General features: G+C 54.7%; 1 protein-coding gene across 1 annotated transcript; it reads left to right on the forward strand.

The window, feature by feature from the left end:
- Positions 1-955: 955 nt before the first annotated feature.
- Positions 956-10,920, forward strand: LOC119101922 (trafficking protein particle complex subunit 10-like). The gene is made up of 4 exons (XM_037225324.1): positions 956-972; positions 1,514-1,633; positions 3,703-3,825; positions 10,883-10,920. The coding sequence occupies exons 2-4, from the start codon at positions 1,525-1,527 to the stop codon at positions 10,918-10,920; spliced, it is 270 nt and encodes an 89-aa protein (XP_037081219.1). The 5' UTR covers positions 956-972; positions 1,514-1,524.
- The last annotated feature ends 3,036 nt before the right edge of the window (positions 10,921-13,956 follow it).

The following is a 13,956-nucleotide window of genomic DNA, read 5'->3' on the forward strand; positions in this document are numbered from 1 at the left end:
GATATTTTTCATGCTATTACACCCGGATTGGGGCTCAGAGCCTGTCGCCTCTGCCCTTGCTCAAAATCGGCCAATCAGCATCGAACGAGGCTGCTGTTAGCCCAGTATCCAAGCGCCTCAAGCTTGACAAATGGTCTGGACAGGTCAGATGTCCGGGTCCGGGGTCAAAGGGCGACGGATTAGCGCCTGCCAATGGCGTGCGGGGTCGCCGGAGAGCCAAGATTCTGGTATGATGAGTTTGTATTTACATCCTGCACAACATACGAGATGAACTTTGGAACGCTGGCGTGATGGGCCGCCCTCCGAGTGGTTCTGGCTCGGGGCTGTTGAGCGAGACGGACGAGGCTGCGCAGGGCTCAGCCTGAGGTAGGACCGACAGCTCGTTTGAAAAGGATGTAGAAACAGGTCAATGTGTGGTCAAAGGTTGAATGTACGTATATGTTCATGTAACGCTGCGAATCCCGTGATCAACGCAACAGTAAGTATTTTGTATGTAAATGGTTCGCTGCCTTGGCTGGGTTCGTGCGTCGTCGGAGAATTAAACTAATCTGTCGTCACCCTCAATGGATCGGTACAGTCCTGTGCTATCTTCTAGACACTGGTGTCATGGGCACTGCAGTGCTCAATGCAAATCGTGCAAAAAGCACCCTAGAGTGCCAGCTGAAATTACCAGACGCTGCTGTCCTCTTCCTGACGTAGCTTGCTGCTGGTTGGACTATGGGGACGTTTGGGTCTGCTCGGAGCTGTCGTTCGTTGATGGCAGCTGACGGCTGGCGCGCGCCCGTGCCGCAGACGCTGTTCAGCGTGACGTGCCGTATGGAGCCGCTGAAGGGGGCCGAGTTCTGCCGGTCCGGCTTCCATCTGCCAGCTGCACGTGACCGTGACGCAGAGGACAGCTGCGCCGACCTGCGCGCCGTCATGTACGAGGTGCTGGCCGACCAGAACATGTGGCCGTCTGCGGACGCAGCTCAGGTCAGTGGGCTGCCCGCGCTGTGTCGTGACCTGGTATGACCTAGACAGCCCCGGCCGGGAGCTTGTGAAATACGTGCGAGGCTGGTGCGCGCGCCTGTCATGGATTCGAGCGTTCGCACCTGTGTTGTGATTTGTTTGACGTCGGTGCACTGGAAAAGGTGTGCTAACATTACTTTGAGGTGGACACTTGATTTGGCGCATTCGTGACCTTGCATCACTGTAAGAAGGAAGTTCTACCAATCATTTGGATGCGTAATGTGAGTGCACTTGAGCGCTACCTTAATGCACTCCGCGTAAAATGACTCTAACCCAGGACCTGTGAAGGTCCCCCCCCCCCCCCCCCCTCCTCAAGTGATAGGAAAAGGCAGTCTTGACCTTTGACGGCTCGGATTCCTGGACCAGGATTTAAGGCATCTGGCCGCTGTCTGCCTATCCGAAGAGAAGGATCACATTGACAGCCTGTGGGAGAGCAGCGACCCACGCCGCCTCGCTGCGCGGTCAGCGCCTCCTGTGTGGCCGACGCTCACCCTCTCCGTGACAGGTGTGCTGAACATGGGCCCGGACACGCGCCACTCGCTGCAGCTGGAGGTGATGCCTCTGACGGGCGGCTTCCTGCCGCTGCCGACCGTCCGGCTCAGCCGGTACATACCGGCCAACAAAGGTGCGCCCCCGCTGCCCGCCTGCCGACCAGGCCGGACGCCGAGTACACAGCTGCTGCTGCTGCTGCTGCTGCTGTTCGCTCGAAATGCCTTAAAGTCCACCCGCTCTGGCTGTGTGACGATTGAAGTGAAGCTTGCCATTAGTTGATTGATAGAAATTAAATTGAAGCGGCGCCGCCACGGTTCCGGGCAGCGCTGCCACGGCTGTCCTGAGTGACGCTGTCGCCGCCTCCCGGGCTGATCTGGCCCGGTGTCTCCAGTCTGATCTGTCCTGCGTCCGTGCTCTGATCTTCCGCGGCGTCCCCGGTCTGATCTGCCCTGCGTCCGGGCTCTGGTCTTCCGCGGTGTCCCTGGTCTGATCTGCCCTGCGTCCGTGCCTGATTCTTCCGCGGCGTTCCTGCTCTGATCTTCCACGGTGTCCCTGGTCCGATCTGCTGCTGCGTCCCTGCTCTGACCTTCCGCGGTGTCCCTGGTCCGTTCCGCTGCTGCGTCCCTACTCTGATCTTCCACGGCGTCCCCGAGTTGCGTGCCCGCCGTGGGTCACGTCTTCCTACCATTATGTGACTCACCTTCCGTATAAACATATGACATGTGTGACACAGTAATAACACATTCCATTACGTATGCAGTATGGCATGCATTAGCGTGCATACATATAGAATGTCTGACACCTGTCACACAGCAAGAGCAGGAATCTGTGCAGCGCATGAGGGCTGTGACATTGTGCCACATTGACACACATCTTGCAATATCTCGGGCTTAGGAACCGGTGCGTAAAATTTGGGTGAAGTGTGGCAGAAATACTGGAAAGTAAAGTTGCAATTATTTTCTCACCTGCCAAAATTCACTGCGACGGCCCCGTGTTCGCGTTCTTAGTCCGTGACAAGCTCCAGAAAGTAACAGCTATCATCCACCCCTGCTGACGATAAATGTCCACTGCTTGGCTGGCTGTTTTGCATGTACTGTTTCGTGGCTGCAGTGCCGCTACCCCCCCCCCCCCCCCTCCATGGGTGATACAAAAACGACAGTACACCCCCATGGCGTGAGCGTGGATGCAGACGTCCGGGCCGCGCCGTGGTCCTCTACTAAGCGCGCCGCTGGCCCCGGTCTTGTGCTGGGTGCGGGCCGACTTTGGTCCGCAGCTGTGTGCCACTCGGATTCAGCCATTTTTTTTTGCCGTCTTGTCGTTTTTTGTTGTTTTGTCGTTTTTTGTCGGTCGTCTGCGACGACCGCGCCCGTCTGCTGTGTGCCAGCCCTGACCGTGGCCGTCTGCTGTGTGTCACTCCTGACCGTTGCCGTCTGCTGTGTGTCACCCCTGACCGTGCTCGTCTGCTGTATGTTGCCTCTGACCGTTGCCGTCTGCTGTGTGTCACCTCTGCCCGTGTCTGTCTGCCGTGTTCCCCCCCCCCCCCCCCCCTGACCGTGTTCGTTTGCTGTGTGTTATCTCTGACCGTGTCCGTCTGCTGTGTGTCACCCCTGACCGCTGCCGTCTGCTGTGTGTCATCCCTGACCGTGCTCGCCTGCTGTGTGTTGCCTCTGACCGTGTCCGTCTGCTGTCCGTCACCTCCGACCGTGTCCGTCTGCTGTGCGTCACCTCTGACCGTGTCCGTCTGCTGTGTGTCATCTCTGACCGTGTCCGTCTGCTGTGTGTCACCTCTGATCGTGTCCGTCTGCTGTGTGTCACCTCTGACTGTGTCCGTCTGCTGTGTGTCACCTCTGATCGTGACCGTCTCCTGTGTGTCACCTCTGACTGTAACCGTCTGCTGTGTCACCTCTGACCGTGTCCGTCTGCTGTGTGTCATCTCTGACCGTGTCCGTCTGCTGTGTGTCATCTCTGACCGTGTCCGTCTGCTGTGTCACCTCTGACCGTGTCCGTCTGCTGTGTCACCTCTGACTATGTCCGTCTGCTGTGTGTCATCTCTGACCGTGTCCGTCTGCTGTGTGTCACCTCTGACCGTGTCCGTCTGCTGTGTGTCACCTCTGACCTTGTCCGTCTGCTGTGTGTCACCTCTGACCGTGTCCGTCTCCTGTGTGTCACCCTCTGACCGTGTCCGTCTCCTGTGCGCGGCAGAGCCGGCCAACCGCCTGCTGAACGCCGGGTCTGGTCTGCCGAGGCTGGAGCCGTTCGCGGTGGGCCAGGTGTACAGCGCCTCGCGCGGACAGCAGGTGCACGTGCTGGCGGCGACGGCGCCCGGTCCGGCCCTCCTCCGCCACGGACAGCTCGCTGACCTAGAACAGCGACGGACGGGCTCCGTCCAGGGCGGCTGCTGTTGGAATCTGAGCCCCTCGGCAGCCTCAGGTGCTGGTTTGGGAGACCGGTCGGCTGGTTTGGGGGGGGGGGGGGGCGGCTCCGTCCAGGGCGGCTGCTGTTGGAATCCGAGCCCCTCGGCAGCCTCAGGGGCTGGTTTGGGAGACCGGCCGGCTGGTTTGGGGGGCCGGCTCCGTCCAGGGCGGCTGCTGTTGGAATCCGAGCCCCTCGGCAGCCTCAAGTGCTGGTTTGGGAGACCGGCCGGCTAGTTTGGGAGGCCGGCTCCGTCCAGGGCGGCCGCTGTTGGAATCCGAGCCCCTCGGCAGCCTCAGGAGCTGGTTTGGGAGACAGGCGTCGGGAATCCTGTCATCATTCTGTTTAGTCTGGCTGGGAATCTCGTCGGGCCCCCTTTGGCACGTGCCGAGTTACGGAAAACCTTCTAAACGAGAGCCGTATAGTATTCGTCGATATATGTAAGATATACATGGTATTCTAAATCCATGGATGTACCGCCGCGCTACAGCTGACGGTAAAGTGGCTCTCAGCTTGCGTTGTTACTGTGTGGGAATGCCGAGTCCTTTTCGTGTATGTCGTGAAATCTATGAATTTCGTCGATCGCGGCAGGCACTTGTAGCGTAAAAGAATGCTGCTTTGATGTTCCGTTTACTGTTATCGTCCATCTTAAGTGCTTTTGCGCGAATTTTTGGGAAATACAGCGTGGTAAGTGACTTTTTAACAGTCACGTTTTGCAACTCTGGGTGTATTTCCGTCGTTTATTGCTCAGCTGATTGTTGGAGGTCGCTGACTGACTTAAGCTAGAAGTATGTCGCAAGTTTCTTTTTTGTATTGAGATGGTCGGAAAAGGTGTCTGACGTCATGTTTCTTGTGCTTCCATTGTCGTTACTTGTGAAGGCATCGCCCAAACTATTTTGTGCTGCTGCCTGTGGGATGTTCCATCGTGCGCGGGCTGCCATTTTGTGAACATGAGCGTGCACAAAACCTTGGCGTGCGCCTCATCGGGTGGTGGTGTGTCCTAGTTGTCTCCGACAGTTGTATCCGGGGTAATGGGGTCTCGAAGCAAAGTTTCGAGACGCTTTAATCTGGCCTGTGATCTGTTGTCTTGCCTGCCTTCTGCGGGGATGAGGGTGTCGTTTTCGTATTCCAGTGGGTGACAGTCTGGTCACCGATAGTTGATATGATTGCGCAACTATCAGTGAAACGAGAGGTATACAGCGTTGGCCAATATATTTATATATGTCTTGTATGCTCACTTAAACTAGAATAGGCCAGAACACAAAGAGCACACTAGCGCACCAAGCGCGCTATAGTGGGCTCCTTCTGCAGCAATCTCCATGTAGCAGAAGGTAGGCATACACTGTTGTGACCGCTATGTACGGATATGTTATAACGGGATGTATAGAACGTTGAGATCTTCGGCTGTCGCGAGTTTATGCTGCTACAATATGCAAGCCTGCCTAGCTGTTCACTCTGATGCGGTCTTGTGTTTATTTGGTATGCCACGGCTGTGTGCACGAAGAAAGATGCGCCGCCAGACTGCTACCGCTGTTCATTGGTACTGAAACAAGCGTGCGCGAGGCGGCAGGTCAGGGCTGAGCTTTGATGCCTCAGTCTGTGACCGATAATATATCAACTTTGGTATTTTTGTCCATTTCATGGGGTGGCAAGAAAACAGCGCCAGCGATCTTTCGCACAGTGCTGCGATGACGCTGCAACTAGCCAGCACATGATACTTTCCATACACATTGTGGCGTATATGCACGCAAACAAAGGCGAGGTTAGTCTTAATCATATGGCTCATCTTGTCACCGTGACATTTTCTCAGCATCCTGATGTCACGTGCGACCTCAACGCTAGCCAGCAGTTGGGCAGTTACTTGGCGTTTCATTTAATCTTGTTTTAGTGTTCAGATTGCATGATTCAGGGCTGGGTCGTCAGCGCGTCGGTACCACGTCATGCGTCGCATGTTGCCGTGCCCCGGCGTGTGTGACTAGGTTGAGCAGCTCTAACGTGCTGAGCCTGACCCAACCACCCATCAGCTCGAGCGTGACGTGGCCCGACCACGAACATGGCCCGACCACCCACCAGCCCGAGCGTAACGTGGCCCGACCAGAACCCTAGCTCGACCACCCACCAGCTCGGGCGTGACGTGGCCCGACCACGAGCCTGACCCGACCACCCAGCAGCCCGAGCGTGGCGTGGCCCGACCACCCACCAGCCCGAGCGTGACGTGGCCTGACTATGGCCCCGGCCCGACCACGCACCAGCCCGAGCGTAACGTGGCCCGACCAGAACCCTAGCCCGACCACCCACCAGCTTGAGCGTGACGTGGCCCGACCGCGAGCCTGGCCCGACCACCCACCATCTCGAGCGTGGCGTGGCCCGACCACAACCCTAGCCCGACCACCCACCAGATCGAGCGCGGCGTGGCCGTATGTCACGGAAGGCTGGCGCTCGCGTGACACTGGTGCCGGCTGCCCTCACGTCTCGGCGCTCAACAGAGCAGATGGGAAGCAATGTTTTCGTATTCGGGACTTCTCTCATGCTGCCACTGTCGCAATTCAGTGGCTTTAGTCTGGCTCTCAGTAATGACATGTCCGAAGATTAGAGAGTCCCTCAGGCGTGACGTCCATTGCCCGGAAACGCCATCGAAACATGTAAACATATATTCAAAACCTACAAAAGAGCATCAGCCCGGATATGGAAACTTCAACGCACGTCGCGCACGGTACATCCAGCATACAAAGCCTCACCTCCCACTTCACTCCAGACGACTCAGCGCGCGCATTTGGTATGTCACCGGCCAGCCTGTTCGCGCAGCCTCCGCCCGGGATACGCCTACGAGCGGAGAGCTCCTACGCACGCGGGTACCGGCGTCGCACGCACGACAATACACCAGCAGCCCGACACGGAGCAAGTGCCTCTTTCGCAGGGTCTTATTCTTATCACCGCTGCGGATCCCACCACCGTCCCCCACTTGCATAAACCACCCCACCGCGGACACGGGGCAGACCCATCGTCGTGCATGCAGCCCATCCTTGGCATCACACGGAACGTCCTTATTCCGTGGCACTCCTGTTCGCGTGGTCAGATTCGACCGAGCACACATAGACATTCACATCTCCGCGCGCGCACACAAGCCCGAGTTCTGTCGTCCGCGCCCCTGTGCGCCATTTTCAGACAATTTAACCATAACACAGCCGATCAGCACGTCCAATCCGCAAAATATTCCGTTATTCCGCGTCCACCCCGTGTTTCACTTCCGGACAGCGCGGCGTGACCACACCTGGCAACTTGGGTTGTTAACATCTGGCAACTCATGGTCTTCATCCGCAGCAGCACACATTAATGATAGGTCACACTGTGGGAACAATTGCAATCCTTCAACACTGCGTCTGCTGGTGGAAAATTAATCGGACCGTGCGTTCCAACGTTCGGGCTGTGTGGATATGGCTCCACATTACACGGGAATAATTTGTGGTGTCTGTTGCAAAGTCACGAGTGAATCATACGCTATCATCAAGGGTTATTTCCTTGAATAGGCTTTATCTGACGCCAAAAAAACGGATGAACATTGCATACAATCCTTGCGTAAGTCACGGGGAACATCCAACCGCACACTGGTCGCATCATGGTCACCAAACCGGCCGTGCAGTTTCTGGCCGACCAGCATGCTGTGCTGGAGGCAAAAAGACAGGGTAAAATTGCTCCAACGATTCGCTTCTGTGGTGGCAAAGGTGACGTGTGGTCCCGGACAATCATTTCTTTCACGGCCAAAAGAGCGTAAGATGTCTAATCTTGGTACCATGCGCCACCACCTAAACGCTACCGCCCGTGTGGTGCCGTAGTGCATATTTATCAGGGAAGCCTAAAAGACATGACTCAGGTTACTCCACATGTCATGTTCATTGCATATAACGACGTAGTGTTAAAGTTAACACATATGACCACAAAGCATGAAATACATGTGAGCGTGTTTCTGCTCTAGAACACAAACACGCTTCAAATGTATGAGTTCGAAATGCATGCCCTCGCAGAGGCATGATAATTGTGACTTGATAATATGCGTACCGTTCCTGTCAAAACGTGAAAGAACCCAAAGGCTTATTATGCAGTTGCCTGGAATTTCCTACCGCTCAGCAGCCTTCTCAAGAAGAAGGAAGGAAGGGGGGAGGGGGGAGAGGACTTTCCGAGGCGAGACGGGAAGTAGGTTTGTTCTCGATGGTGTAATGATTCAGAATTAGCCCATTTTCTATCATTTTATGGAACGGGCGGGGAGTGTGAGGGTCAGGAGAGTCTTTTTTAATTATTCACGGAGAGCTTTTTGATTGAATGGATTTTTTGATTCAGCGCCCACGCTAAACAGTGCTTGTTGCCTGAGTTCTGATCTCGCGATCCAAGTGTGAAATTGAAAGATCAGCAACATAATTTTGCGGCGAAAGACAACCTCTCGTAAAGCTCTGCACTGCCCATCCGACCCGCTGATATCACCTGACGTTTAGTGTGACCGCTGGCAGCGGCCGCAGGCTCTTCCAATCTGGGGCAAATAGCGAGCGACTGAAGCGCGACCACGATTATATAAGCTTGCACCTCTGTCGGCCCGGCTTGGCGCTTATCAATCTTAACTGATTGGTTTTCGAGGTTTACACCGCAACACTGGGCTAACGCTGAGTCACGCGCCGGGCACAGGTCTGCAGGGAAACTCCAATCCAAGGACAGGCAATAAAATGGGGCGCACCCCTTCACAGAGGTTACCAGGGTCTGTCCGAGTCCTTGCCACTGCTGACATACCGTGCAATTCCATGTGCAAACTCGGAATGGTCACATGTTGACGACAGGTCACACAGAGCCGAAGGGGCGTCAATACAGGAGTCATCAGAGATGAGACAGGAATTCTGGGCTGAGAGCGGAGGCTGTTTCGTCAGACCTCACCTTGCCGATTCGAGCAGCTGACCAATCCCTGGTTCTGATGGCAATGTGGTCGCCTCAGTCGAGAACTCCGGCGACAGACACACTGTGCGCCAAAGGAGCTAGAATCAACCGTTTAGTTCCAATAGTAAACTTGTCCAATAGTACACCCGCGGGGGTGAAAGTACATTGGATTGTTGGATGCAGCTCCAAAATGTGGGAGTAGATGTAGGGAGGACTAGCTGTTAGTAGTGTAGGAGTACGTTGAATAGCCTTGGGAGTAGTTACAAACATCTTAAGTCCGGGACTTTGGTACAGCCGACTAAAATTCGGAAAATCGGCTCGAGGTCTTCTGCCTCGATACCAACCCTGACATCGCAAGCACCACTGGACGACGCTGAAGGGAATCACAGCCCTGCCCTCCTTAAGACTTCACCCTCCCCCTCCAGTTTTTGAGCTACATGTCCGCGAAAATGGGGAAAGGCAAATCGGAGAAAGTATTTCAAAGTCGCCCTGGCATTCATGACGTAATAACGTCATTGAAATCTTGTCACTTCACTAGCTGTGCAGCGACCAGGGCCAAACAAAATATGACTTTTGAGTTGTTCATATCTGGCATTCGTGAGCACTATTTCCAGATTTAACGCATGTCAGTTGGCTCTCAATCAATGTTGTGCAAGGTACGATGACGTAATGAGATACCATACTGAGGAGCATATTCACCGAACAAAGAAATTGTGCTGTCCAGAACAGTTTTTCCACTGAAAAGTATATCCATATATATATATATATATATATATATATATATATATATATATATATAATTGTGCAAGTGAACTTATTTTATCGTATAAGATGCTTGCTTTCATGTCTTCAAATGTGGAACACCCCCTCTAAAGCTTCAGCTGGACCGCGTTGCTGTTGAACCTGTTGGAGCAATGGCCAGCCGTGGGGCCTGAGCTCGATTTGTTTCAGCTATGCTTGACGTTAGTTCCACAGCTTGGACTTGGCTATAATACGCATGCTTTTTAAAGCCAATCAGATACCCTAAGCGCGATAAGGACGCATACAAGTTGTGCAAAAGGTTGTCGGTGAAAAGAAAATACGCCCACGAAGGCGATGTTTAATAAAAGCGTTTCCGGGAGCGTCAGCAGTATATGAAAATACTATTCCTCCAAACAAGTGTCGGCAAGCCGTGAAAGGCGACAAGATCAACAAGTTACAGCGAATGAAACAACGACTTATGTCTTCCACGAGCAATACGTCAACTTACGGGAAGTGCAATTCATCCTGCGTGTTGATCTGAATTTTGCTCAAGTACAGATGCTTTTTCTTTTCAGATGGATTTATTCCGAACCGTTTTCATGGGTAAATTTGGGTTCAGAGTACCTGCTAAGCATAGCTTGCTGCGTGTACCCTGAACCCATCACCCAAGTCGTGCCGTTTAGTACAACGGAAATTTTGCCTCCCCTTTCGCCGAACAGAAATGCGGAGGGTTTCACGTACCGCGCATTACTGCGACACGGACGCCCGGGCCTGGGCTGGCCGTCGTTAACCAGTTGCTAGATGACCTTTCCATTTCAGCGGGCTTAACAATGCGCCCGTTTTGGGACGCGTAGCCAGTGCCGTTGGATTATGAGCCCAGCATTTTCACCCTGGACCAAGGAGGTGATATATATATATATATATATATATATATATATATATATATATAAAGCGAGTTCATGGAACTACTTGACATCACATGCAGGCCTGCCTGATGACTTGCAGAGGCCTAAGAATTGACACAGAGTCTTGCCACCGTGGAGCCCCACCGTTCAGGACTTGACCATGCCTCCTGCGACAGTGAGACGGCAGGAGCACGGGAACTTTAAAGGATCGACGTCGCCAGTACCCCTCCAGACTCAATATGTGACAGACTCAGTGCGCCACACGCTCCGCATGCCAAGGCACGATAATATCACTACTAAATCATCGAAAGTCACCGGATCCCGGGTAACCGCTCCCTACTGCACATCCGTGACGGGGAGGGGAAGCGGGTCTGGTGTCTGGTGATGAGGCGGCCGTCTGGCCGCAGGTGGCGGCGGGTCCGATGGGCCGAGCCGCGTGCTGTAGGGTCAGCTGCACTGCACCCGGTCCGTGGCAGCACTCAGCCGCAGCTCACTGCCGGAGGAGACGTCGTGGCAGACCGACAGGGAGGCCGGCACAGGTTATCCCTCTGTGTGCCGGGCACAGCTGGAGCACAGGGCGCGGCGTGACAACGCGGACAGGGATAGAGGGGGTAAGGCAGGGAGATACAGCCACCAAACCTTTTGGGACCTCTCAGGTCTGGACTGGGAACCTTGCAGCCCCAAAACATGCTGAGTTCACCAGGAAATTGGCTAAGGGAAAGGCACGCGGGTCTTTGACCCCCGCCCTCTAAACCAAGAGGTTTACATAATATGCTAGGCGATTTCGTGGGAATTCGGTCAAGATTCGCAAGCGTTCCGATACATTTTCAAATGTGACCCCTGTTCACCAAAACATGGCTTAGTGCGTGTCTGTGACACAAACGATGACTAGAACTGATTTTACAATGTCATAGACACGTTTCATGACGAGCTATTTACATTTCACAATGCGTTTCACAAGCTATATCCCACTAAACACCCATGTCACAGTACACCCAGAGATAACTGACCTATTCTATGTGGTATTTCCTGGCAGTTGTCGAGGTCCCAACGGTGCCGCTCGCAGACGGGCCGGGGCGACACCAGCGCGTGCCGGTCGCGGCCACGCCGAGCGGCCTGCAGGCGTCCATTGCGCCGGATTGTTCGCGAGCATGGGGGAGGCAGCACCCGCCCCGGCCTGCCTCCTCACTGCTGGTTAAGAGCCCGTCCTGCCTCGACCCGAGTCACTTCCGAGTGGCACACGACAGCGTGGCACTGGGAAGCCAGAACAGGACGACGCACGAGGGTCTTTGTCCGGCCGGTATGGGTGCCAGCAGCATGCTAGTGCCACCGGAGACACCGGTCAGTTCACTTGACCGTGATGTTCACGTCACCGATGTTGCAGGTTCTCTCCAGCTTCGGTGACCTGCTGCGATCGACGTCTGGGCGAACCAGACGGTGCGTGCGTGCTGCCATCTCTGGGGTGAGTGATATACTTCTGTATGAGGCGGATGGCGCTGGGCGGCTCCGGCCCATGGATGAGTGGCCGTGCATTGCTCTTAGTTCTCGGACCCGGTTTGGCGAGCCAACTGTAAAAACCAGGCAGTGCGTCAATGCGGCGGATGTCTGCAAAGTTTGAAACACGACAAGATGCGCAAACCACCGCCGAAATCGCCACTGCAAACTCCGCCTTCAAGCCAATGTCATCCCAGATTTGGTCATGAGATGGGCATCCCCTTCTCTCCTTCCGTATTGGTAATGAGCGGCGTGTTTGCCGCATCCGTTAAAGCCTTCGTCCTCTCTTGCCTTATCCTTCATAGCTTCCCTGTGATGAATTGATGGGCAGAGAGACATAGGCGGATCGTGGGGGGGGGGGGGGCACGGGGCCATGGCCACCCAAAAATTCTGAGAGAATGTTTTGGCCCCCCAAAACATTCCCAGAACTTCATAGAAGTTTCGTCTACTTACCGTCTGTTTTAACTTTGATGGCGCGGAATCAAACATTCCTTTCCGCTTCGGAAAAAAACTTCATGAAGAAAAGTTGGCAGCGATTTAAATATCAAGATAAAGCGCATGTTGACGAGGCTTAGTCATACTCGGCGCAAACATCGTATTTGATAAGTGCACTGGACCTCGGATCCCACACCAGCCAGCTGGCGACGAACGGTCCCCCCCCCCCAAAAAAAAGCAACTCCAGGCTGGATCCGTCCCTGCCGAGAGAAAACTTCCTTGTCCGGCGGCTGAGTTACACGCCAACATATCTCGTAATCATTCATCGTTGCTCAAAAATTGATGCATTGCGGCATGATTCTAAAATTTCAAAGCGTCATTTCAGTCAACGAGACATGTATACCAACTCCTCCGTTGTTCCCAAATTTTAGGCATAGGTGTGGGCAAGAAAAGCAAAGGAAAGAGCCGGTTAAAAACCAGAGGAATTCATGGCAACATGATATAGGCCTTGCTGGATCATTTCATCTCACTGAGGGAAGAGTTTGCCCATTCGTCAGCAAACTCACCACATACGATGTCCGTGCCCCGACTGTCCGATCACACCTGGCCCCCTTCCCCAACTCCGTCAACACGTGTGCAGGTCGGGAGCGGACCGCCGCGCCCCAGATTGTTACTTACGCCTTCTGCGCCAGTCTAACAGCGGCCTCGGGCCAGCGATGCGGCAGCACTTCTAAAGTTACCCGGCTCTGGGAACCAATTTCACTGGTGTCTCATTCGTCTTGATATTGTCGTGTGCGGAGAAAAAAACGCCAAAATGGCCCAATCTGCCCGCAAGTTACTGCTGTTCGGATTGCAGCGCCCCCCCCCCCCCCCGCGGCGGCCACACGCCACACCCCCACCACCGGGCGACGGCGGGCGGGGGCGGGGGCGGCGAGACGTGCTGTTACGCTCAGAGCACGAACGACACGGCTGACCTTGATGAAGGGCATTGCCAACGCCCGCGGCGCGGCGCCGATCACGGCCGGAAATCCTACACCCACTCGGCCCGCCCGGGACCAGCCGGTGGGAGCCGGCGGGAGCGACTAAGACGCTGCCTCGAGCGAACCCTTGCCTCAAGGAGATCGCGGCAAGCTGTTCGGACAAGTCCAAAAGTGCTGACGTCACAGAGAGGCACGCTGGCGCAGCGCTCTTTCGGTGGCGTGCGCGGCCGGCTGTGCCGACTGTCGTTTTTTTTTGTGCACTGCCCCCGTTACGCCCCAATGCGTCACCATTATCAGTCGTAGCGCAATCTTCACTCCCCCTGATTTTATTCAAGAGATCCTTGATAACAGTGACAAGGTGAGTCCTTCCGAACCGAGTGTGGGTATGGGGAGGGGGTGATACTTCTTTTTGTTTATGTCCTTCCATTCAAAGCACGTGAGACCAACGCTAAATTTTCAGGAAGCTGGTTTGCTCAGCCCCTTGCCTTCTATCAGTCCCTTGCCTACCCACGCCCCTGTTAAATGATCAACCACCATCAAGTCATATCGAGTTGCATATCAATCAGATTGAG

This window comes from Pollicipes pollicipes, unplaced genomic scaffold (genome assembly GCF_011947565.3).
Source record: "Pollicipes pollicipes isolate AB1234 unplaced genomic scaffold, Ppol_2.1 Scaffold_494;HRSCAF=556_pilon_pilon_pilon, whole genome shotgun sequence".
NCBI lineage: Eukaryota > Metazoa > Arthropoda > Thecostraca > Pollicipedomorpha > Pollicipedidae > Pollicipes > Pollicipes pollicipes.

What these genes read in the sequence shown, in the direction of transcription:
- LOC119101922 (XM_037225324.1), top strand. Translation starts at nt 1,525, where the DNA reads ATGGGCCCGGACACGCGCCACTCGCTGCAGCTGGAGGTGATGCCTCTG. An exon ending in GTACATACCGGCCAACAAAG is followed by an intron (nt 1,634 to 3,702) that starts GTGCGCCCCCGC and finishes TGTGCGCGGCAG; the next exon opens with AGCCGGCCAACCGCCTGCTG. An exon ending in GCTGGCGGCGACGGCGCCCG is followed by an intron (nt 3,826 to 10,882) that starts GTCCGGCCCTCC and finishes GTCTGGCCGCAG; the next exon opens with GTGGCGGCGGGTCCGATGGG.